The 22668-nt window shown below is 42.7% G+C and overlaps 2 protein-coding genes across 2 annotated transcripts; both read right to left on the minus strand.

The window, feature by feature from the left end:
* Window positions 1-38: 38 nt before the first annotated feature.
* C6H11orf42 (chromosome 6 C11orf42 homolog) lies at window positions 39-5656 on the minus strand. Its single transcript, XM_055282653.2, has 3 exons — window positions 5507-5656; window positions 525-1323; window positions 39-262 (listed from the first exon to the last, which is right to left on the minus strand). The coding sequence occupies exons 1-3, from the start codon at window positions 5576-5578 to the stop codon at window positions 132-134; spliced, it is 1002 nt and encodes a 333-aa protein (XP_055138628.1). The 5' UTR covers window positions 5579-5656; the 3' UTR covers window positions 39-131.
* Window positions 5657-10872: 5216 nt separating this feature from the next.
* OR52W1 (olfactory receptor family 52 subfamily W member 1) lies at window positions 10873-12008 on the minus strand. Its single transcript, XM_055282654.2, has one exon. The coding sequence runs from the start codon at window positions 12006-12008 to the stop codon at window positions 11049-11051; it is 960 nt and encodes a 319-aa protein (XP_055138629.1). The 3' UTR covers window positions 10873-11048.
* Window positions 12009-22668: the final 10660 nt, after the last annotated feature.

A 22668-nucleotide genomic window follows, 5' to 3' on the forward strand; every position in this document is an offset into this window, starting at 1 on the left:
TTCTCTGGATCCCAGAAGGAATAAGCAGCATGGGCCCATGGTTTGGGGGAGCAGCAGCTGAAGTTTATTAGAGACCAGTACCCCTATGCCAGATCTTGGGGGCTTTGCCCCCGGAATCTTTTGCTTCAGCTTCAGTTGTCGCTGTCGAACTCCGAGGATAGACCCTGCAGCAGGGGCAGGGACATGGAGTGCCCGTTGGGGTCCCTGGGGCCCCCACCGTGGGCTCCTGGTGGAGGGCTGCAGGGGCTGAAGAGCCAGTTCTCTGCCAGGGTTGGGGATGGTCACAGCTTGACTCATGGCTGGTCTTTTTCCTCCCTAGCTTTCCCTCTGGTCCTCTGTGCCATCCCAATCCCCTTACTAGGGCCTCCTCATTCCATCTCACCCTCCCCGGGCTCCCTCATTCCATGTCTTTCACCAGAGCCCTGTGCTGAGTAATGGATTCGCCACATACTTAATTCTCATGCCTTCTCCCTCCTTCACTTTGTCCCTCCCATCCATCTCATCATCATTTCCCCTAGTAATACCTGACAGTATGTGGGGCCCCCTCCAGAAGGGGTTTCGGCCCTTGTAGGAGAATCTGGTGGGTTTGCCCTCTGGCCCTTCCTGGGGAGGTGGCGTAGGTGGGGCTGGGACAGGTTGGGGCACATCAGCAGCTTCAGTTGTATCAGCAGGTGCTGATGTGGGGGCCAGAGGTGGCATGATGCTGAGGTTGGATCTCACCCAGTTGGCCCCATGGGGCAATGGGTCTTTAGTCAGAGGCTTCTGTGGTCCCAGCATGCCCTTAGACTGCAGTGAAAACTTGAGGCAGGAGAAGGCAACAGGTAATGACCGAAGTAGCCGGAGGAGCTGGGGCTCACAGGCTGTAGGCATCAGCCCCAGCTGCAGCCAGGAACAAGAGAAGACCTGGTAGATGACATAGATGCTGTGGCTGCTTCGGAGCCAGGGAAGAGTCTGCTGTAGGCTCACCTGCCCTGGTGGCAGCAACAGGAAGGCAACCTTCTTGCGCAGGCCACCCATATGTAGGCGGATCTTGCAGGGCTGTCCATCCAACATTCGCATCTCTTCATAGGCTATCTCTTCTCGGCCATTTGGTGAGTATTCCCGAGTGCAGTGGGCGAAGGCACCCTCAGATCCTGCCTGCTCCAGGAGGCTTGGTAGTGGCCCCACTGGTTTCAGTGCCCTCCGGCCCTGCCGACCTGGCAAAGCCAGGCGGGTATGGGCTGGGCGGGACTGTTTTACCAGCACACCCAGTAGATCATAGCAGACTGCATCTGACAGGAAAGGTACTGGTACTGCATTGGGCCCAAAGTGCTCCTCGATGACCTGCAGGTGGCCAGTTTATAGGTCAGGGACTTAGGGTCAGAAGTTAACTAGTTGCCTACTTTAAATTGACCTCCAGGTTCACTGTTCAGTTACATCTCTATAATGTGTTCAGATTTATGCTTTCTGCTTATCTCCCAGCTCTCCTGCAGCAAAACCTTGAATGTCTACATGTCAAACTATCTAGGTACTGGGAAAACATAAAAGAATGAGACTTTGTCTTTGTCCTAATATAATTTAGTCTACTGGAGAACACAAAAATGTAAACAGTCTGCTATGTAAAATATTAGTAGAGAGCAAGGTTTGAAGGAGACAAGAAGTGATTGAACAATCTTTACCTTTCATAGAGGATCAAGGAAGGTTTCTAGATGGTGATACTTGAGTTTTGAAGGAATTATCTAGGTAGGAGAATGGTCAATTCAGGCATAAGAGTCAGTCGGTGAAAAAACCTGAATTTACAAACCAAGGGGGGCACATTTAGGAACACATAATTTTATATTGCTTGTATGTATGGTATGAGGAGGGAAAGGCACATAGGAACTAGATTATGAAAGGCGTGTATGTATGTCAAGTGAACTTTGTCCTGAAGGCAGAGGGAAGCTGCTTGAAGGGCTCTGGGTAGGAGGAACAGGATCAAATAGGTGTTTTTGAAAGCTAACTTTTTTTTTTTCTTTTTTGAGTCGAGTCTCCTTTGTCGCCTAGGCTGGAGTGCAGTGGTGCGATTTCAGCTAACTGAAACCTCTGCCTCCTGGGTTCAAGTGATTGTCCTGGCTCAGCCTCCCAAGTAGCTGGAACTACAGGCACCCACCACCACACCTGGCTAGTTTTTTGTATTTTTAGTAGAGATAGGTTTCACTCTGTTGCCCAGGCTGGTTTTGAACTGAGCTCAGGCAGTCCGCCTGCCTCGGCCTCCCAAAGTGTTGAGATTACAGATGTGAGCCACCGCACCTGGCCAGGAAGCTAATTTTTAATAGGAAGGCATAAAATAAGGGGCGATAGATCAGCTAAGAGTATTGCAATACTCCAGGCAAGGTAAATAAGGTCCTGAACTAAAATAGTGGGGGAAGATATTAGAGATTTTTAGGTTATAGAATTAGTAGAACTTGGTCACTTGGGAGGTAGGGAAAAAAGAATCCTTGGCCATGCACGCTGGCTCATGCCTATAATCCCAGCACTTTGGGAGGCCGAGATGGGTGGATCACCTGAGGTCAGGAGTTGGAGACCATCCTGACCAACATGGTGAAACCCTGTCTCTACTAAAAATAGAAAAATTAGCCGGGCGTGGTGGCACACGCCTGTAATCCCAGCTACTCATGATACTGAGGCAGGAGAATTGCTTGAACCTGGGAAGCGGAGGTTGCAGTGAGCCGAGATGGCACCACTGCACTCAACAGAGTCTCAAGAAAAAGAGAAAAGAATCTTCAAGGATTCTTCTTAGGTGACTGGTTACATGGGTGATGTCTTTAATCAATAGTAGGTTACACAGAAATAGATTTGGAATGTCCATTCTTATACCATATCTCTTACCTCATAGTATATACCTTCTGCCCTAGCTGCAAGGGGTAGTTCTTGTAGGGAATTTGAGGCCTCATCTTTATAATGTTAGTTACAGTATGCTTTCAGGGATTTTAGTTAATCTTATGTGTATGTGTGTGTTTTTTTTGTTTGTTTTTTGTTTGTTTGTTTGTTTTGTCATGGCCTTTTTGGGGTTGGTAACCCTGGAAAGTTTATTTCATGACCAATTGGGAAACATATAAGAGCCTCTCTAGTAATTGTACTTAAGTATGGTTTCAACCCATTCAGGATTTTGTGGCTGACGTTTCTGGTTCTCTGCTCTACTAGGGAGCAAGGGCACACAGAATTTCCTCTTTGGGCATCTCTTATATTTGAGCCCAGTGCTTACAGTGCTGTACTCTACTCCCTACCTCCAGGCCCAAATTTCGCATGTCTATGCCCCTACTGATGGCATTGCCCTCTTTGTTGGCGTTCTGGTAGAATTCACCAGTGGCTCCATAAAGCTGATCTGCTTTTTCTACAAAGCTGTTTTGGAAGTACTGCCTCCTAGCGTAAGAGGAAGGTAGCTAACTATGGAGTTGCATCTGCACCTTGGATAAGCTGAGGTAGCTTGTAGACTACTGTCTTGTCACCTGGCTGAAGGAATAACTGATGTTCTTTTGTGGTCTGCATGGGACAGTTTCCCATTATTCCTTCTCCTTTGCTTCACTGGAACACTTCCTTTTGGGTGGGGCTCTGAGAAGGACCAGTTGGGTTTCCAGGGGAGAGTGCAGAACACTGGTGGGTTGACATTTTTGGATGCAATGCTCTACCCCATGACCATGAAATCAGGCACCAAGCATGACATCAGAATCTCACCCTAACTGCTCCTTTGGTGTCAAGGATCCTGCACAAATAAGACAAATGGGAGTGTCTCTAGAAGAGGCCCCTCTGATAGGAGTGTGACATTTAAAATACCTGGTGCTTATTATCCAAGTTTCTGCTAAAAGGGTGAATCTCTGATTTAGCTGGAGGCTCTTTATTCCCCATATGCTCTTCCTATATGCTGACAGGCATTAAGTTGCCTAATTCTAACCCTCCTTAACCTCGACAGCCCCAGTGGTTATCCTAAAATAGGAAAAATAAGGAGCTTGGTTCTTTGTTAGGGAGACTGTGTTCTTGGTACAATCACTATTTAAGACTACTATATGCTCCTACTGAACTTCTGCTTCTGGATAGAAATTATATGGACCTTAGACCCACACATTTAGGTTTTCCAGGGGCATCCCAGGAAAGTGATGGTGGAATATTGTTTTCCTATATGTCTCTTGGTTGCTTCGAATTCTGAATGTGGAGCTCTTGAGCCACATTCTCTTTAGCCAAATGTTTTACCATATGTTCAGTAAACTGTCAGTGGTTTTGGACACAGGAAACCAGGTCACTTAAAGGTGACCTAATCCTTGAATTTGCCCCGTAATGCCAGTGATTTATCCTGCATATCTCTACCCCGATTTTCCTGACAATTTTCAATTTAAATAGGATAGTGAGTTTTTCTGATACTCAGAGATGGCATAGCTTTCTAATAGTGGGAGACTCTGTTTATTTTCAGTCTAATTCTGCTTGATCTAGTCCAGGACCAACCTTCTATACTGCTGAAACCAGTTGCTCTAATACTTGGGAAGACCTTGAGCTCTCCTGTTTTTGCTTCCCTGGGAAGCTGGCCTTTGTGGTAAGCAGCTACCGTGTTTGGAATGGAAGCAGCATGCCATTAAATCTTCTTTGAGTGTGGTAGGCACTGCTTTAAGATTTTTTTTTTTTTTAAGCCTGGTAGGCTGACTTCTATGAATGTTTCAAATTCACCTTCCTTCAAATCTCACAGTCAGAATCTGGTTCTAAATTCTCTGATCTGAAATTTCCAGTCTGCAGCTGAAAAGTGATTTGGTAGGATTTGTTGGATATCTGCAACCCAGATACAGCTGAGATTGTCCTGCTCCTTAAAATATATAAATTTGCCTTGAAATCCAGATTTCTTATTTTGTGGAAGTTAAGGTGGAGGAGATCTGTGAAAGAGTTTCAGATAAAGTTCAGATTCTATAGGAAGCTGGTTCTATAGGAAGTCCAGGTTCTAAGACTAGCCCCTATATCTCTTTGGCTTTATTTTTACCACTGCTTCTTTGAACTCTGCTCTAGAAGATTATCAGGAGTTCTCAAATATGAGTTGTTCTTTTTCCTCTCCTCGTTTTTACAAATGCTTTACATTTAATTACCATCAAATTACTGTGCAGTCACCACCCCCCTGCTCATTAATTCAGATATTTATTAAGCACTTTTTATGTCAGGTTCTCCTCTCCCTCTTTGTGTGAATAACTCCTGCTTGCCTAGCTAGAATGTCACTCTTTCCAGGAAGCCTTCCTGATCTCCTGTCTCACCCCTGACTTAGCGTGTCTCCTCTTTGCTCATAATTCCCTATACGTTGCTTTTCAGTGAACCTTTTTTACTGTTTTTGCAGTTGTCATTAAATGGGGCAGTTCGTGCCAATAACTTTACTGCAGTGCCTGGCACATGTGGAAGCACTGAGTAAATGTTGATTATTATTGTTTTCAGACTTCCCACCCCATCCTACTCTCAAGCTGCTCTGACCCATGCAGGTCACACTTCGTTACTTCCTCTTTAGCCTCCTTACTTTACCTACCTTATCCTTGATGAGGGTCCAGGTGGTATCAGCTTCATCCAGTGTCAGCAGGTTGGGAGTACCCACCAACATGGTGGGGTGTGGGAGGGATTGGGCGGGGAAGTGGCTGCTACAGGAACCCCAGGCGGCCCAGGGAGGTGAGACCTGAGGTCTTGGGCCCTAAGCCACTGCATGACATCATAGAGGTCCTGCTAGATAATTGTGCCTTGGATAGGGGAGGGACAGTGACTTTCCTAGCTTCACTGCAGCCTGTAATTCATACTCTTGAGTCACCTATCCATCCTTCTGCATTAGGGGAAGAAAATGCAGGTGTCTGTTAGGGTGTGTTTGTATATGTGTATGTGTTTGTGTAGTTCTTGGTCTGAGTTCGTCAAGGAAACAGGATCAGGCCTCTCCTCCCTTCAGCAGCATCTCTGAAGCAATTTACTGTCTTAGCTGCAGATGCTTCTCTGTGAGGTTGGATTGGGGTCCTAAAGGACATGGGAGAAGTACAATCATGAGCCACATAACAATGTTTTGGAAGATGATATGTGACTGACAGTGGTCTGACACTGTAAGAGGATAATGCCATGTTTTTACTTTACTTTTTCTATGTTTAGGTATGTTTTGATACACAAATACCATTGTGTTACAATTTCTTATAGTATCCACTACAGTAACATGCTGTACAGATTTGTAGCCCAAAAGCAATAGGCTATACCTCAGAGCCTAGCTGTGTAATAGGCTATACCATCTAGGTTTGTGTAAGTACACTCTATGATATTTGCGCAGTGATAAAATTGCCTAAGGATGCATTTCTCAGAACATACCCTGTTGTTAAGCAATGCATGACTATATAGATCAGGGCTTATACTGAGAACCAAGCAGTGGTTCCCAACCTTGGCTGCACTTTGGACTTGCCTGGGAGCTTAAAAATAACTGGTGCTTGGATCAATTACTGGTGCCAGAGATTCTGATTTAATTGGTCTGGGGTGTGCCTGGACCTCACAATTTCTAAAAGTTCTTCAGGCAATTTTATTGCATAACTTAGGTTGAAAACCATTATTAATGGGTGGGTTACAATTGCAATGAAAACCAGGTGTGTGTAGGAGGTTTCTGTGCTGAGCAGTGTGACAATGTGGAGGGTAAGAATATAATTGGGATAATGTTGCCTTAGTAACGAGAGAATTTTCAGGAAGCCAGAATTACCCAGGTAAGTTTGAGGAAAAATTTCTTTATGCTCCACTCCCTGTCCTAGTCTGATTTGTGCCTAGTAGCTAGATAAGAGCTGGAATATTAGCTATGTGTTATCTCCTTTGCATCTTTGTCCAGAGATCTCAACTGTGTTTTGCTAAAGAAGAACCATTCTAGAGAGCCTTTCCTATAGTTAACTTTTCTACTCCGTACCTTATCTGTTCAAGGAGTCCTTTCTCTGAGTCCCTTTGGAGAGTCTCTTTTGTGCCCAGGAAGACCTCTTGTGTGTAGGAGGTATCCTCCCCTAGCCCAGCCCAGCATAGCTCTGTAGAGCAGTCCCACAAAGTTGGCTGTCATCTGAGCTGGCTGAGGTGGTATGAGTGGGGGCATAGGCAAAGATCCTGCAGTGGTGAGAAAGAGTGTTAGGAAAGTTTTCCTAAAGGGGATGTAACTGGCCTCGGGAGGGCAGGTGTCCTTAGATAGAGCTATGGATATGGGTGCTGGGTCTTTGAGCAAAGGTTTTATAGTGGGTGTGGTCCTATTTTCCGAGAGGAGTTAATATCAGATATTTCCAGGAGAGGAGTTATACCAAATATTAATGTTGAGCTCTTTTGTGCTAGGGGCTGTGCCAAATACTTTGAATTCATTATATTAGTTAATCCATTTGGTATCCTCTTGAAGTAGTTACTACTATTATCTCATTTTACAAGCAAAGAAACAGGCTTAGAGAGGTTAAATAATTACTCCAAATCATATGGTGAGTTTATAGAGGATCTAGGATTTAGGTAAAAGTCTGCTTGACTGAACCTTTAACCAACACATTCCTTTGGCTCACTTTAGTGTGTGGTGGGAGGAGTGTCTGCCAGATGGAAAGTACCAAGTGGTTTAGTGAAAAGGAAATGGGCAGGATAAGAGAGGAGCCACGATGGGCCAAATCAGAAACCCCAAGTTTCTTATTAAGACAAGTGAAACCAAATTCCTTCCTTTAGCACATTTTGATTATGGTTGACAAAAAGAGGTCACCTGGTGTAGTATAGCTGCACCTCTGTTCTCTCCAGGAAAGAATTCTGAGTGAGGCAGGTGGATATAGAGCAAGAGAGAGACATACACAAGGACAAGAGACATAGATATGAGATAAAACTGACAAATGGTACAAGGAGACAGATGCAGTGGTACAGAGACAATGAGAGTGACTGATAGAGAATGGTGTACATCCAGATCCCGAGGGGATTCCATAATGAGAAGGAGAGGGATGAGGTAGGTGCAGGGATGGTGGATTGTGGTGACTTTACCACTATGCAGTCTATGCATATAACAAAATTGCACTTGTGCCCTTTGAATTTATACAAAAAAAAAAAAAGGACGAGGAGGATCTCTTTAGGACTTTTGGGAGAGGGGCTCAGAGGGGAAATTGTGACTGAAAACTTCTGACTGATTACTCCTCAGTTAGAAGCCCATACATTCTTCTGCTGCCTGATTATCATGATTCCCTAGGATCCCTAAATTCCCTACTGATCTACCCCAACACTAAGTAAGTCGGTCTTTCCTTTTGACTCAGAGAGAGACTGACCCTAAAAGTTACTGAAGGAAAATGGATGACAACTGGGTCCTGGATGGAGATGATGAGCCTAAGGGCTGGGCTCTTTGGGCCATATCCTGCTTATAGGATTTGCCTCTGGTGTGGCATGAGAGACAGGGTATCTGAGGGTGATCTGAATGGAGAGCATGAGGGGAATAAAGAGATGGATCTTTTTATCCAGAGAACATGAGGTTCTCAGTATGAACCTGTAGGGCAGTACAGAATAGTATTGACAACAAAGACTTTAGAGTGATAAAGAGCCCTAGCAAGTCTCTTCACGTCTCTCAGACTTCAAGGATAATCACACAGACCCCTTTTGAAACTTTTAGGGACAGATAGTTTGGAATTCAGTCTTTTTCAGATTATAGAAAAGGAATATAATATATATATATATCATATATTAAGGAATACCCCAGTGGGATTCAGGACAGTGCCCTATAATCAAACACATCAACATTTCTATTTGATGTATGAATATTTACACTAAATAAATAAAGATTATAAATAGGGTCATGATGGTTGAGGTGTCAGGTTTTGGGCCAAAGTTATAAAAAATATTGTTTCTTCAGAGTTTTTTTTTATTTTGGAATTATGGATGAGGGATTGTGGGGTTATAATTAATTCTCAGGTTGTCATGAAGAATGAGAGTGTGTAAAGCTCTTGAAACATGTCGTATGGTAGGTATGTATGCAATCTCAATTTGGAACAAGATACAAATGTCCAAGGGAGTGGATTTTTAGCTTGAAGGAAGAAAGTTGCTACAGTGGACAACGTACAACTCTGGAACCAGCTACCTTGAAAAGTTGTGCACAACCAGGGGTTGAAGGTGCCTTAGAAGAGAGTCTTCCTGTGGTGGGAGGGTGACAGAATTCATTGTTTATGAACGTTGGCTGCAGATGATTTCCCTTTCATGTATCAGAGGGGAAAGGCAAAAAATGGTATACCTGTATGTATGTGAGACACAGGATTATCACACATATATTTATAATCAATAAATATTTTACTGCATATATGCTTGTTCACATCTCAATTATTTTCTTAGGATAGATTTATTAAGGGAGAACTTACTTATTTTTGAGACAAGGTCTCACTGTCACCAGGCTGGAGTGCAGTGGTGTGATCACAGCTCACTGCAATAAAGGGGAATTTAGAGTAAGAGAAGGATATGAACATCTTCAAGACTTGTGACTCATTAGGATTAGAATTGTGTCACAGTTATCTGCAAAATCATTGCTTGGAGGCCATTTAAACTTAGAACCTCATGAAAAAAATTAGTCTTGAGAATGAATGAGCCCACACTTAGGTTGACTAGATTTCCTCTGTATCTACTTGTATGCAGTGTGATGATGCCTCTGAAAATCATACAGAGCTTCTGGGCTCTTGAGTGCTTGTTATTGATGACCTGCTAAGACCCAGTGTGGCACTGGAGATGGCATCATCTGCTTTTTCTGATCTGCAGCCTCCTTATCTGTGTGGTGTTCCGTGGTCCAGCTTGGTCCAGCTATCTGTGCTGAGTGGACTGGGTTGCTCCTGGCTTCAGGTTTTCATGGTCCAGCTTGGTCCAGCTATCTGTGCTGAGTGGACTGGGTTGCTCCTGGCTTCAGGTTTTCATGGCTAACTCCAATACCTTGGTTATGATCGTTTTCCTGGAGAGCTTGGGTTTGCCTTTGCAGTCTGCAGATTTTTCTGATCTCATAACGGTGACTCCCTGCCTTCTGTCAGATTATACTTCTTCTGAACTCTATGATGGTATTAAAGACCTTTTGTTATGTAATGTCCCTTCCAGTGTGGTATCTTAGCTGAAAATGAATCCCCTGTTGGGCAACACCACCACACTTCCTGTTCTTGCTGCCCTGGCAGTTACAGAAGTGTGAAATGTTTCATTTCATCATATTGCGCTAACATCATGTGCTTCTAATGATGTTGGCTAAGACAAATGGGGGTGCTGATGGGGATTTTATTTGGGAATTGTACCTTCTTGTTGAGGGTGCACGAAAGGGCAGATTGACAAGAAACCATAGTAATTCAGCCTCAGGCAATCAGATGATGTGGCTGCAGTGATTTTCTGGGATATCAACATTTCTTTCAGTGTACCCCTGACCTCTGCAGCTGCAGTCACAGGGGAAGAAATAGCTGTTAATTTGGGGGGCTTTGGTGGGAGTTGGGGGAAGGAGGAATAGTAATTCCACGAGACCAAAAGAGGATTCTTTGAATTTGAAGTGGCCAAATTGGTACCACAGGGCACATTATTTAGATTATCAGAAGGTGGGAGAAGAGCCTGTATAATTCGTTTCCTGAGGGCAGTCTGAAAACAGAATCTGGCTCCAGGAGTAGAGAGGGCTGTGGTTTCAGACAGGTACCCGAGCACTTGACTCCAGGGACAGCACTACCATCTGCAGCAGTGGCAAGCACTTCCCTTAAGTTTGGGATCTATAGAGGAGCTTTTGCCTGGGAACATGGGCAGACTTAGGTTGAAATAATGGAAGTGGGGAGCAGGAAAGGGAGTTAAGTTAGATCTTGTTTATTATGATCCTTCACTAATTTTTCCTGTGTGGTAGTGTAACCCCCTGACCTCTACCTCCTGCCTCCTCCCAAGCAGAATACATGTTTAAGTCAAAGTCTACAGATGCCAGTGTTGCAAATAGTAGGGACTCCACAGCAACTACCTGTTAAATGATGATAACAGTCATATGCAGACAGTGGGATGAAGACAACATAATCCACACCCCCAGACTCCCCTCCGATTGTCCCTTCACCTCCACTCTTAGGCTCCATTGTTACCACTGGACATTACAATGGGCTTTTTCTGAATGTGAGGGTTTCCAGGAGTCGGTCCCTGATCTGCTTGGTGTGGGCCCCATAGATGAGGGGGTTGAGGGCAGGTGGCAGCAGCAAGTAGATGTTGGAGAGAAGGATGTGCACAGGCTTTGGGACAGTGTGATGACCAAAGCGGTGTGTGAGGTAGGAGAAGAGACCAGGTATGTAGAAGGCCAGAATGACACAGATGTGAGAACTACATGTACCAAAGGCCTTGGCACGGGCCTCCCGGGTAGGCAGCTGCAGCACAGCATGGGCAATGAGTCCATAGGAGCCAGTGATACCCAGAATATCCATACATGAGATGGCCAGTGAAAGTGCCAGACCATATAAGTTGTTGGCCCGTGTGTTACCCACCAATTCTACCACCGCCATGTGTGCACAATAGGTATGGCCTATGGTCTTGGCTTGGAAGTGCTCAAACTTTGCCACCAGCCGTGGGAAAGGTACAACAATAGCCACAGCTTTCAGTGCCAGTGCCAAGGCTGCATAACCCACATGGGCTTTGGTGACCAGGACAGGGTAGTGCAGTGGACCCCCTATTGCCGCAGCACGATCATAGGCCATGGCCAAAAGCACACCTGATTCCATGGGAGTCAGTGCATGTACAAAGAACACCTGGACCAGGCACACAGCATATAGCACAGATCGGGGCCCAAGCCACAGCACAGCCAGCAACCCTGGGGCTATAGATGTGGCTAAGCCCAGGTCTGTGGCTGCCAGCATGGCCAAGAGTAGAAACATGGGCTGGTGCAGTGTGGAGTCTATCCACACCACTGCCAGTAGTGCTCCATTGCCCAGCAGGGCCAGCAGATAAATGGGCCCAAAGACCAGTGTCAGCCAAGTCTGGGCACTTCCTAGCCCTGGAAAGCCAGTCAATATGAAGAAGGTTGGGTGTAGGAAGGTGGAATTGAGTTGTAGAGTTTCTGCCATTCTGTGGTGGGCACAACTTGAGGGCTCATGGGGGCATGACTCCTGACATGAAAGACAAGGGGAGGGATTTTGGGGGTGTCACAGTGGCACAAACCCATCCATGGCATATGTGTAGGAGTAGTGCAGGGCTGGGAGGATCACAGGGTTATAACTTTTGGTTTAGGGGGGTTTGGATGGATAATTAAGGTCGCAATTCTAGCTAAGAAAGGAGAATCCTTCGCTCCTAAAAGTCTATGTATTGTAGTAAGAGGAACGTGTAGTGAGGAAGAGGCTGCCTGCTGCAGTGGTTGATATAGATAGCCTGAGAGAGCCTTCTAATTGGATGTCAGCAGAGGGTGGAGTGGGGATGAATACTTTTCTTCCTCAGGGTCCAAATAGAGTCAGTCTCAGTCTCTATATGAGAAGAAAGCCAGTGCTGGGGGCAGGGTGGGGAATCAGGCTTCTGGCTGTCCTGTCCCTGCCTGTGTATCCTTGGGCAAGACCTCTGGACCTCAGCTTCTTCAGCTGTATAGGGCTGGTGGGTACAGTGATATTAAGGTTTGCCCAGCTCTGAGCAATTGCCCATTCTTGGCACCAACCATCCAGGAAGAGAGGAGGCAGAGTAGAAAGAAAGGGAGAAACCGTAGTGGGAGGCAGATGGAATCTGGAGTGAATCTGGGAGCTTGGTGTGTCAAGGGGAAACTTGCTGGGTTTTTGGGGTGCAGGGTGCTTACGTTCTGAACTTGATGCTGAACACCAGCTGGAGAGTTGAAGTTGGGGCTGGGGAGCAACAGAGACAGAGATGGCAGTATGAAATAGGACTTTTCTTCTCCATTTCCTTTCCTTCTTCACGATACAAAATAGGGTCCCACTAGAGTCTTATTCCTGGCATGCCAGAGGGAGTGGAGGTGACATAGAGGGAGAAAATGGCACTCAACTCAGAGTAGCAGCCATCTGAGGAAGAAGCACCTCTGACACTGGAGGAGGCAGGACAAGTAGATTGACTTCTCCCAGGATCTAGCCCACCTAAGAAGCTTAATATATGTTGAATGGATAAATGAATGAGGAAGAAATCGCCAGCAGAAGGCTTGACTGGGAAAGATCTCGAGCACTGTGTGTTGGCAGCTTCTCTTCGCTTCAATCAGTGCCTGTGGGGCTCTTTATGTGGCTGTTCTACCTGCTTCCCTCAGGGCCTTTCTCCCTCCCACCTGTGCCACATTAACTCTTTTTGTATCTATTTGCTCAGTGCTGATGGGCTGGTGACTCAGGAAGTAGAGTAAGGGGGCAGAGATGGGGGCAAGCCAGGAGAGAGACTATCAGGTGGAAAGGTTTGGGTAAGGAACACTTTCTCAGGGAGGTCTTTGCTAGCTCACTGAAGTCCGGGAGAAAATTCCTTGCTTTATTCTTTAATAGCATCTAGCCCACTCTGTTGTAATTTCTTGTCTCTCAATTCCCCACTAGACCAAAAGAGTTGCAGATATTGCTTTTTGTTAGCTACAGTGTCTCTACTGCTTACCACAATGTCTGGTATGTAGTTAGCTATGAATAAATACATATTGCTTTTAACTGTGGGACAGACTGCTAGTCCAAACAGCCTTTGCTGACCAATAGGGGCTCCTATTAGTTGCAGCAGCTTTAGGTATCCATGAAGAAAAAGAGTTATTTACCATCAACCACAAGTCTACTGAATACAGTTCTTTCTATTATAAGGAGACATATTCTTAAACTCACCACACTATGTAAAGTGACACAGTAAAGACCACAGGGCCTATTGGAAAAATGAAGGTAGGGGCACAACACTCAAAAACTTCATCAGTGACACATTTAAAAAAAAGATGGGCTGGGCACAGTGGCTCACACCTGTAATCCCAGCACTTTGGGAGGCCAAGACAGGAGGATCACTTGAGCCCAGGAGTTCGAGACCAGTCCGTGCAACACAGTGAGAGCCCATCTCTACAAAAAATTTAAAAAATTAGCCAGCCATGGTGGTGTGCACTGGTACTTCTACCTACTTGAGAGGCTGAGGCAGGAGGATCACTTGATCCCAGGAGTTCAAGGCTACAGTGAGCTATAATCATGCCACGCACTCCAGCCTGGGTGATAGAGTAAGACCCTGTCTCTAAAAAATAAATACAATAAAATGAAATTGGGCAGAAAGTTGTAATACCAGATGTGAATGGGTGTGGCTTATAACACAAGTGGTGAACTGAAGTAGCTGATCGATGTTTGAGGTGTGTGCACGTGTGCATGTTGAGCTTTCTTAGCTCAGTTCAGCTGGGTTCAGTTTTCTGTGTTCACCTACTTTTTTGGAAGTGGAGTTACATGCAAGCAAACATGAAATTCACATTATTATCAGTTCCCTAATACATATGTCAATCGTCTTTGAACAATTTGTATTTCAAAACTAGCATTATAGCAGAACTAGTTGAATCTCTTTTCTGCCTGGCCTTGTGTCATGTGGTGAGAATACAGTGGCAATAATAAGACTGCTGCTCTCAAGGAGTTCACAGTCTAATGGACACAGTGATCTAAACAGTTGTTGAAGGGTTGTTAAGGTAATTGCCTTAACTCAAGTCAATACCAGATACGATGGCAGCACAGAGAAAGAAGACTTTCACTCTTCCTGGGGGAGTCAGGGAAATCTCTGAATCATAGTAGTGGCTAAAAGTCTTGTGGAGTTGCCTGTGTACATGCACTGCTCTAAGCCTTAACCTCACAACAGTCATTTGAGGTGGGCAAAATTCTTTCTTCCATTTTACAAAAGAAACTATGAGACAGACATTAACTTGGCCAAGATCATATAGCTAGTAAATAGCAGAGTTAGGATACTAACTCAGTCTGGCTCTAGCATACTTGCTCTTAGCCACTACCTCAAAAATTGTAGCTGAGGTTTAGAACATGAGTTTTTAGAATAGTTGGAGCAAAATGCACCCATTCCTGGGAGAAGGAGTTCAGGAGATTTTGGGATTGGCAGGTGATCCTAGGGATTGCTGAATGGAGAGATGTACAAAGAGCTGTAATTATTTGGCAGTAAATGGTGAGCTGTCATCAGTTCAGGGAGGAGAGAAGTACTGAGCAGGTGGGAGCAGTGGGTTAAGAGCCATGAAGGAGAGGGTTAAGAAAAAGTGCTCTTGGCCTCCAGAGAACACTAATGGAATTTTTGGCTGTCTTGGACACTTGCTCTTTGTGCAAAGATTGTTTGTAAGATAAATTACAGAATCCATAAGCCCAAAAAGTCCAAATTTGAAGTCACTGGGTTCTTGGAAATCTACTGTGTTATGCATTTCCCATTCTCCAGTAATCCAAGATACACTGGGAGATATCATTGACTTCGTCTTTAGAAGATTCCTTGGTTAGTCTCCCAAGCTCCAGTTCATACTTATAGAAGCTATCTAGGCACATCTTGGGAACCAACTGGCTGGTCTTTTCCTGTGACATTGACCATTAGAGAAGGAGATTTGACACCTGTGATCTGGGGGCTATATACCAGAGCCTGCTCCCCAGAGCAGGGTGTCAGCTCTCTGTGAGGAGTTGGGTGGGGTAGGGAGAGGGGAGGCTTGTTGGATTTCTTAGTTGCTGTTAGACTGACAAGAAAAATAGGATAGGAGGGTTCTGTCTGGAGACTGACTCTGGTTTTCCCACATTTTTGGCTAATGCAGCTACCACCAACCTCTATAGAATAGGGTTCTTAGATAACAGCTGGCTCCATGTGGGCCTGTTCTATTGTTTTTTGCTTAAAATGATCCATGAGCAAGAACACATATGAGTAGCTTATCACTTTACATGACAGATTACAGATCAGAAATCTTGGGTCCGCGTGGTGTCGTACAGCACTAAATCCTCTTCCAGAAACCTACTAAAGCAAACTCAATTGTCAAATCCCAATTCCTGGGTCAGTATGAGATCCTTTTGTGACTAATGGTAGCATAGTAGCCCAGGCCTCCTTCACTCAGTTTCAGGAGAGGTAGACCCTGTAAGATCAGGTTTGCCCTACCCTACGGAGATGTGGAAGGAGTCGTGGAACCACTATGCCCATTCTTCTAGTATTGGTTTTACTCCTCTACTTCATGCTTCCCGGCTCTTCCATGAGCAGGTCCTTAGTATTCCATAAAGCTCTGGAGCATTGGGCATCCCCAGTTCCTAGGAGGATAGTAGATGTGCTTGCATTGAGGTTGTAGATTTGAGAAGGGAAATGTTCTCCCTCTCCATCATAATAAGATCTTCCAGAAGTCAGGTTATGGTAGGGGTATGGAATAGATCACGTCTGTTTTTTAATTAAACCTCTTTTGATCTTGTCTACTCTCCTTATCCATGTCTCCTTCCTTTGCAATAGGGTCATTCCTTCCAATCCCAGAATCTGTGGAACTGACACTAACTTTGACCATATATAGAAGTGACTCTATGCATGCCAAGGTTACAGTTGCCATCTTTGTTTCCAAGGCAACGCTATATCTGTAAAATTGGGTTAGGACCCTGATACTCTCTTAACTTAGCAAATCATTCTATTCCTTCAAGAGATGTTTTTTGACTAAGTCTCTCTGACCAGTAGTGGCTGAGGAGAACACTGTTGGGATGGTCTTCCAATGACTTTTAAAAATAGAAGACAAGTAGTTCCCTATAAGGGTTCTCTAGCATTTAGAAGAGGGCTTTTGAAGTGACTCATCTTGTTGAGATTGGGTTGAGGTTATTGCTCAAGAAATTAATGCCCTGATGTTGTTCTCTGAGGTAATAGATAACACTTTTATCTTTTCCCATGATTATCTCCCTCCCTCTGAATTCACATAGCATGGGTGACTCTTACAATCACCAAAAGTACGAATGTCATTCACAGAATTCAGCAATCATTGTTCAGAACTCATTACATATCAAGCAAAGTACTGCAGATGGGTAAACAGCCTCTCTTATCATTACATTTGTTATGTTGGTGTCCCCCTACTAAATTCACATGTTCCAGCCACAACCCCCAAGGTTATGGTATTTGCAAATGAGACCTTCAGGAGGTAATTAGGGTTAGATGAGGTCATGAGGGTGGAGCCCTCATGAATGGGATTAGTGTCTTTATAGGAAGGGGAAGAGAGAGAGATATATACTCTGTCTCTCTCCTCCCACACTGTGTGAGGACACAGTGAGAAGACAGCACGCTGTAAACAGTAAGAGAGTCCTCACTAGGAACCTAATCTGTTGGCAGCTTGATCCTGGGCTTGCTGACCTTCAGAACTGTGAGGAAGAAATGTCTGCTGTTTAAGCCACCCAGTCTATGGTATTTTGTTATGGAAGCCTGAGCCAACTAAACATCCAAACAGCCACTAAGACCTATCTGCTTAAGAGCTGTGTATCTGACTCCTCTCTGTCTCCAGTGTAATATGACCTATTTTACACCTCAACCTTATTGTGGAATATTGCAGCAACCTCATGACTGATCCTCTGGTCTATAATGTACTTTTTTGTATTTTATTTTTTGTCATACTTTTGAGAAGTGACAAATAGATACAAAAGTGTAAAGAATAAGAACATGCACATGTATCAACACACCCAGAATTGGCGGTTATTAACACTTTATCCTACTTGCTTCCAATTCCTTTTTAATAAAGACAATAACAATTACAGGTAAAAATGTATCTTTTTAATCCCCTGTAGTGTCTCATTCTCTCACCTTAGAAACAATAATTTATCATGAATTTTGAGTGTACTCTTCTGATTCAGTTTTTAATGCTTTTGCTATAATACTTGGTGCTTTTAAGTGTTTACATAAATTATTTACTACTGTATATAGCAAGTTAAGTTTTTGAGTTCTTTTTATGTGAATAAACAGATCTTTATTATCCCTTTGAATTGTTATATAGTTTTATAGCATATGATTATGCCAAATAGTTATCATTGATAGAGTTCAAATTGCTTCTGGTTATCTTGCTATGTATACTGCTATGGATATCTTTATACATGTCTCCATTTTCACATATGTGAAAGCTTCTCTTGCTCATATATCTAGAATTGGAATGGCTAGGTCATAAGGCATGTACATTTTAATCTTTAGCAGGTATTATCAAATTGCTGTTCAAAATAGTTGTTCCAATTTGTATTCCCACTAGCAATTTTATGAAAGATCCTGTTTTTTTAAATATCCTTGAAAACACTATATTATCAGACTCTTATGTTTTTGTGAATCTGATTTATTTTTATTTTATTTTATGTATAGTTTCATTTGTCTTACAGAACATTTAAATTTTAGCTGAAAGCATATCAAGGACATGTGGTTTCTGTATATTATTTATTTTTTCTTACCCTGAAGTATACAGTATTATATATTTTCTTTTTATAGTGTATAGACCTTGACAACACTTAATATTGCCTCCCAATTTATGATGTATTGAACACTTACTGTGAGTGAGGCACTGGGCCAGGCATTTTATGCATACCATCTCATTCAATATAATATGCCTATGAAGTAGACACTATTATTGTTTCCATTTTACAGATGAAATAGCTGAGGCATAGGTGGCTTACTTCAGATCACAAAACTTCTAATGTGTCTTAATTTGAATTTAGGTCGGTGTGAGTTCAAAACAAGTTTTCTTAATGATTATGCAGTATCAGAGTTATACGGGCTTCATAAAACTAAACAGGTTAGTTTTCACTTTTCTCTCCTGGGTAATTTCATTTCTCCTCAGTCTGCATTTCCCCCTCCCTTCCCTAGACAATGCACCCTTCAGGGTTGAAGGAGCAGCCACATAGCTTTGCCTACAATCTGTCGGGAAATAAGATGGCTTTTCTCCTGACCTCTGAATTTATTTGAATATTTTTGCATCCACCCAAATAATTATCTTCTTTATCTTTTCCATTATAGCTTTTTGTCCATGATACAGCTAGGACTTTCTGCCTCCCCTTTGTAGTTGCTATTGTGAATTCTATGTCATACAAACCTCCCTGCCAAAGGTCTACAACCGTGATTTTCAGCTTCCCTAAAGAGTTAGTGAAAAGTTCTGTAATTTCCTGGCCAGCATCCTTTTTCTCCTCTCGCTTCTCTTGCATACTCACAGCAATGTAAGACACTCTATAGATGTTGCTGTACTCCAAGTGTGTCACTGGCCAGGGCTGAGAATTTATTGCAAATGTCAGTTTTGTCCATTTTCACATTACTCAAGTCTGCAATGTGTCACTGCCACTTCCCATATTGGCCAACCACCTTTGTGTATGTGTTCCTAGCCCATCCTTCTTCATTTTTGTGTGGAGAAGGTAATATTATAGAGTTTTTTGGTAGTCTATGGAGCCTGAATATGGACTCCATAGACTCTTTAGTTCTGGCCAACATGTCATCACAGAGTTTTCTTCTTCATTTTGATGTTTGTTTCTTGCGCTTCATCTGTTGTCATGAAACCTCTCAGCTTTCTTCTTTCCTTGGGCCCTCACCACAACATCCTTGAAGAACGGCATTTACCTCATTTTGCAAATTTTGTTACATTTGACCATCACTGTGCTAAAATCATCCTACAGTCATATTCATATTATTCATATTTTTTGCTTTTCATCTTATTAGGTTGTTTGCTTTTTTCCAAATCATTTAAATATATTTTAAAATACTGTTTATTGTCTATGAAAATACAAATTTTGCAAATATTTACTGCAACCAAAATATAAAGATATGTAAAGAGAATTTTAATAATCTTTTCATCCTGTCCTCTCTCTAGCCTCTCCTCTACTACTAAGGTACTTTTTATTAACATCTTCTTATGCATCTTTTCACACCTTTCTCCCTGCTCATATGTACTTATACAAACATAAATATTTTTAGTTTTTTTATTTTTATAATTTTGGAATCAAATAATATATATATTTTCCATAATTTCCTTTTAGTCATTCAATAAATAATGAGCACCTACTTTATACTGATACTATACTTAAATATTTAACAATAACATATTGCATACATTCTTTAGGTCAATAGATACAGCTGTTCTTTTTAAATACAGTTATGTGTTGTTTAGTGTTGTGGATATGTTCTAAGAAATACCGGGCGCGGTGGCTCACGCCTGTAATCCCAGCACTTTGGGAGGCCGAGGCGGGCGGATCACGAGGTCAGGAGATCGAGACCATCGTGGCTAACATGGTGAAACCCCATCTCTACTAAAAATACAAAAAATTAGCCGGGCGTAGTGGCGGGCGCCTGTAGTCCTAGCTACTGGGGAGGCTGAGGCAGGAGAATGGCATGAACCCGGGAGGCGGAGCTTGCAGTGAGCCGAGATTGCACCACTGCACTCCAGCCTGGGCGACAGAGCCAGACTCTATCTCAAAAAAAAAATAAAAATAAAAAATAAATGCATCATTAGATGATTTAGTTGTTTTGCGAACATCGTAGAGTATACTTACACAAACCTAGGTGGTATAGCCTACTACACATCTAGGCTGTAGGGTATAGCCTACTGCTCCAAAGGTACACACCTATATAGCATGTTACTGTACTAAATATAGCAGGGAGTGGTAACACAATGGTAAGTCTCTAAACATAGAAAAGGTAAAGCAAAAATATGACACTATAATCTTATGGGACTGTGATTGTATACATAATCTGTCTTTGATTGAAATGTCATTAAGTAGTGCATGACTGTAGCCAATTTCACATACACATACATTTTTTATTATAGGTTGCTATATATTCGCATGCAGTTGTAAGAAACAATATGGAGAGATTTCAGGTAATATTTGTCTAATTTCCCCCGATAATAATACCTTGCAAAACTGTAGTACAGTATCCACAACCAGTCTAGTGACACTGGTAAAATCAAGATACAGAATAGTTGCAGCACTGCAAAGATCCCTCCTTTTGCCCTTTTATAGGCATATCTACCTGATTCCTTCCTTCCTACACCCCCAGTGATAACCCCTAGAAACCACTACTCTTTTCTTTTTTTTCCATTTCTATAATTTTGTCATTTCAAGAATGTTATATAAATGAAATCATACAGTATGTAACCATTTGGAATTTTTTTGATTCAGTATATAAATAGTTCATTCATTTTACTACTGGGTGTATTTTTTTTTTTTTGTGTGTGAGATGGAGTTTTCATTCTTGTTGCCCATGCTGGAGTGCAGTGGCATGATCTCAGCTTACTGCAACCTCTGCCTCCCAGGTTCAAGCGAGTCTCCTGCCTGAGGCTCCCAAGTAGCCGGGATTACATGCATGTGCCACCACACCTGGCTAATTTTGTAGTTTTAGTAGAGACAGGGTTTCACCATATTGGCCAGGCTGGTCTCGAACTCTTGACCTAGGTGATCCACCTGCCTTGGCCTCCCAAAGTCCTGGGATTACAGGTGTCAGCCACCGTGCCTGGCCAAGTGGTATTTTATTGTATAAATATGCCTCAGTTTGTTTAACTGTTCATCTGTTGAAGGATATAGAGCATGTTTCCGGTTTTTGGCTAAGAGTAATAAAGCTTCAGTGAACTGTTGTATATGAGTTTTCTGTGGGAACATTATTTTAATTTTTCTGAGATAAATGCCCAAGGGTACAATTGCTGGGTTATATATAGTTGCATATTCAGATGTCTAGTTTTATAAGAAACTGCCTGCTATAGACTGAATGTTTATGTCACCCCAAGTTTATATGTTAAAACCTAATTCCCAATGTGATGATATTTGGCAATGGGCCTTTGGGAGGTGGTTATGTCATGAGAGCAGAACTCTCATGAATGGGATTAGTGCCCTTGTAAAAGAAACCCCAGAGAGCTCCCTTATCCCTTCTGCCATATGATGAAACAGTGAGAAGACAGCTAGCTATGAACCAGGAAGCTGCTTATTAGACACTAAATCTGCTGGTGCCTTCATCTTGGATTTCCCAGCCTTCAGAAGTGTGAGAAAGAAATGTTAAAGTCACCCAGTCTATGATATTTTTGTTACAGCAGTCTGAGCTAAGATACCCAAACTATTTTATGAGTGGGTATACCATTTACATTCCTACCAACAATTTCCCATCTGTATGACTTTTATTTCTTTTTCTTATCTTATTGAAGTGGCCAGAAATTCCAGTATGATGTTGAACAAGATTGATGAATGGATATCTTTGTCATGTTCCTGACCTTACAGAAACAGCATTCCATTTTCACCATTAGTACGATGTTAGCTGCAGGTATTTTTGTTAATGCTCTTTATCAAGTTATGGTAGTTCTCTGTTTCTACATTGCTAAGAGTTTTAGTTATGAATGGATATTGGGTTTTGACAAAAGTTTTTCCTGCTTCAATGGATATGATTTTATGATTTTTCTTCTTGAGCTTATTCATATGATGAATTACACTGATTGATTGTTGAATGTTGAACCAACTTTACAAACCTGGAAAAAAATCTCACTTAGTTGTGGCATATAATTTTTTAAAATACATTGTTGGATTTAATTTGCTAATGTTGTTTTGAGGGTTGTTTTCTGTATGGTCTTCATCTGATTTTGGTTTGGGGCAATATTGGCTGCTTGAGAAGTGTTTCCTAGTCTTCTATTTTCTGGAAAGAATTATGTAATAATTGGTGTTAATTCTTTAAAGTTCAGTAGAATTCTTCAATGAAACCATCTGGGCCTGGAGATTTCTTTTTTATTAATTAAAGACTCCATTCTAAAAATAGTTATGAGGCTATTCTCAGATTATCTATTTTGTCTTGAGCTTAAAGAAAATTTGTGGGTCTTGATAAATTGCTCTG

This window comes from Symphalangus syndactylus, chromosome 6 (assembly GCF_028878055.3).
Source record: "Symphalangus syndactylus isolate Jambi chromosome 6, NHGRI_mSymSyn1-v2.1_pri, whole genome shotgun sequence".
NCBI lineage: Eukaryota > Metazoa > Chordata > Mammalia > Primates > Hylobatidae > Symphalangus > Symphalangus syndactylus.

Excerpts from the sequence above, each read along its gene's own strand:
- C6H11orf42 (XM_055282653.2), bottom strand. The coding sequence starts at position 5,578 with ATGTTGGTGGGTACTCCCAACCTGCTGACACTGGATGAAGCTGATACC. Across the intron at positions 1,324-5,506 it reads GGACCCTCATCAAGGATAAG|GTCATCGAGGAGCACTTTGG; the intron begins GTAGGTAAAGTA and ends GGCCACCTGCAG. Across the intron at positions 263-524 it reads GGGGCCCCACATACTGTCAG|AGAACTGGCTCTTCAGCCCC; the intron begins GTATTACTAGGG and ends CAACCCTGGCAG.
- OR52W1 (XM_055282654.2), bottom strand. The coding sequence starts at position 12,008 with ATGGCAGAAACTCTACAACTCAATTCCACCTTCCTACACCCAACCTTC.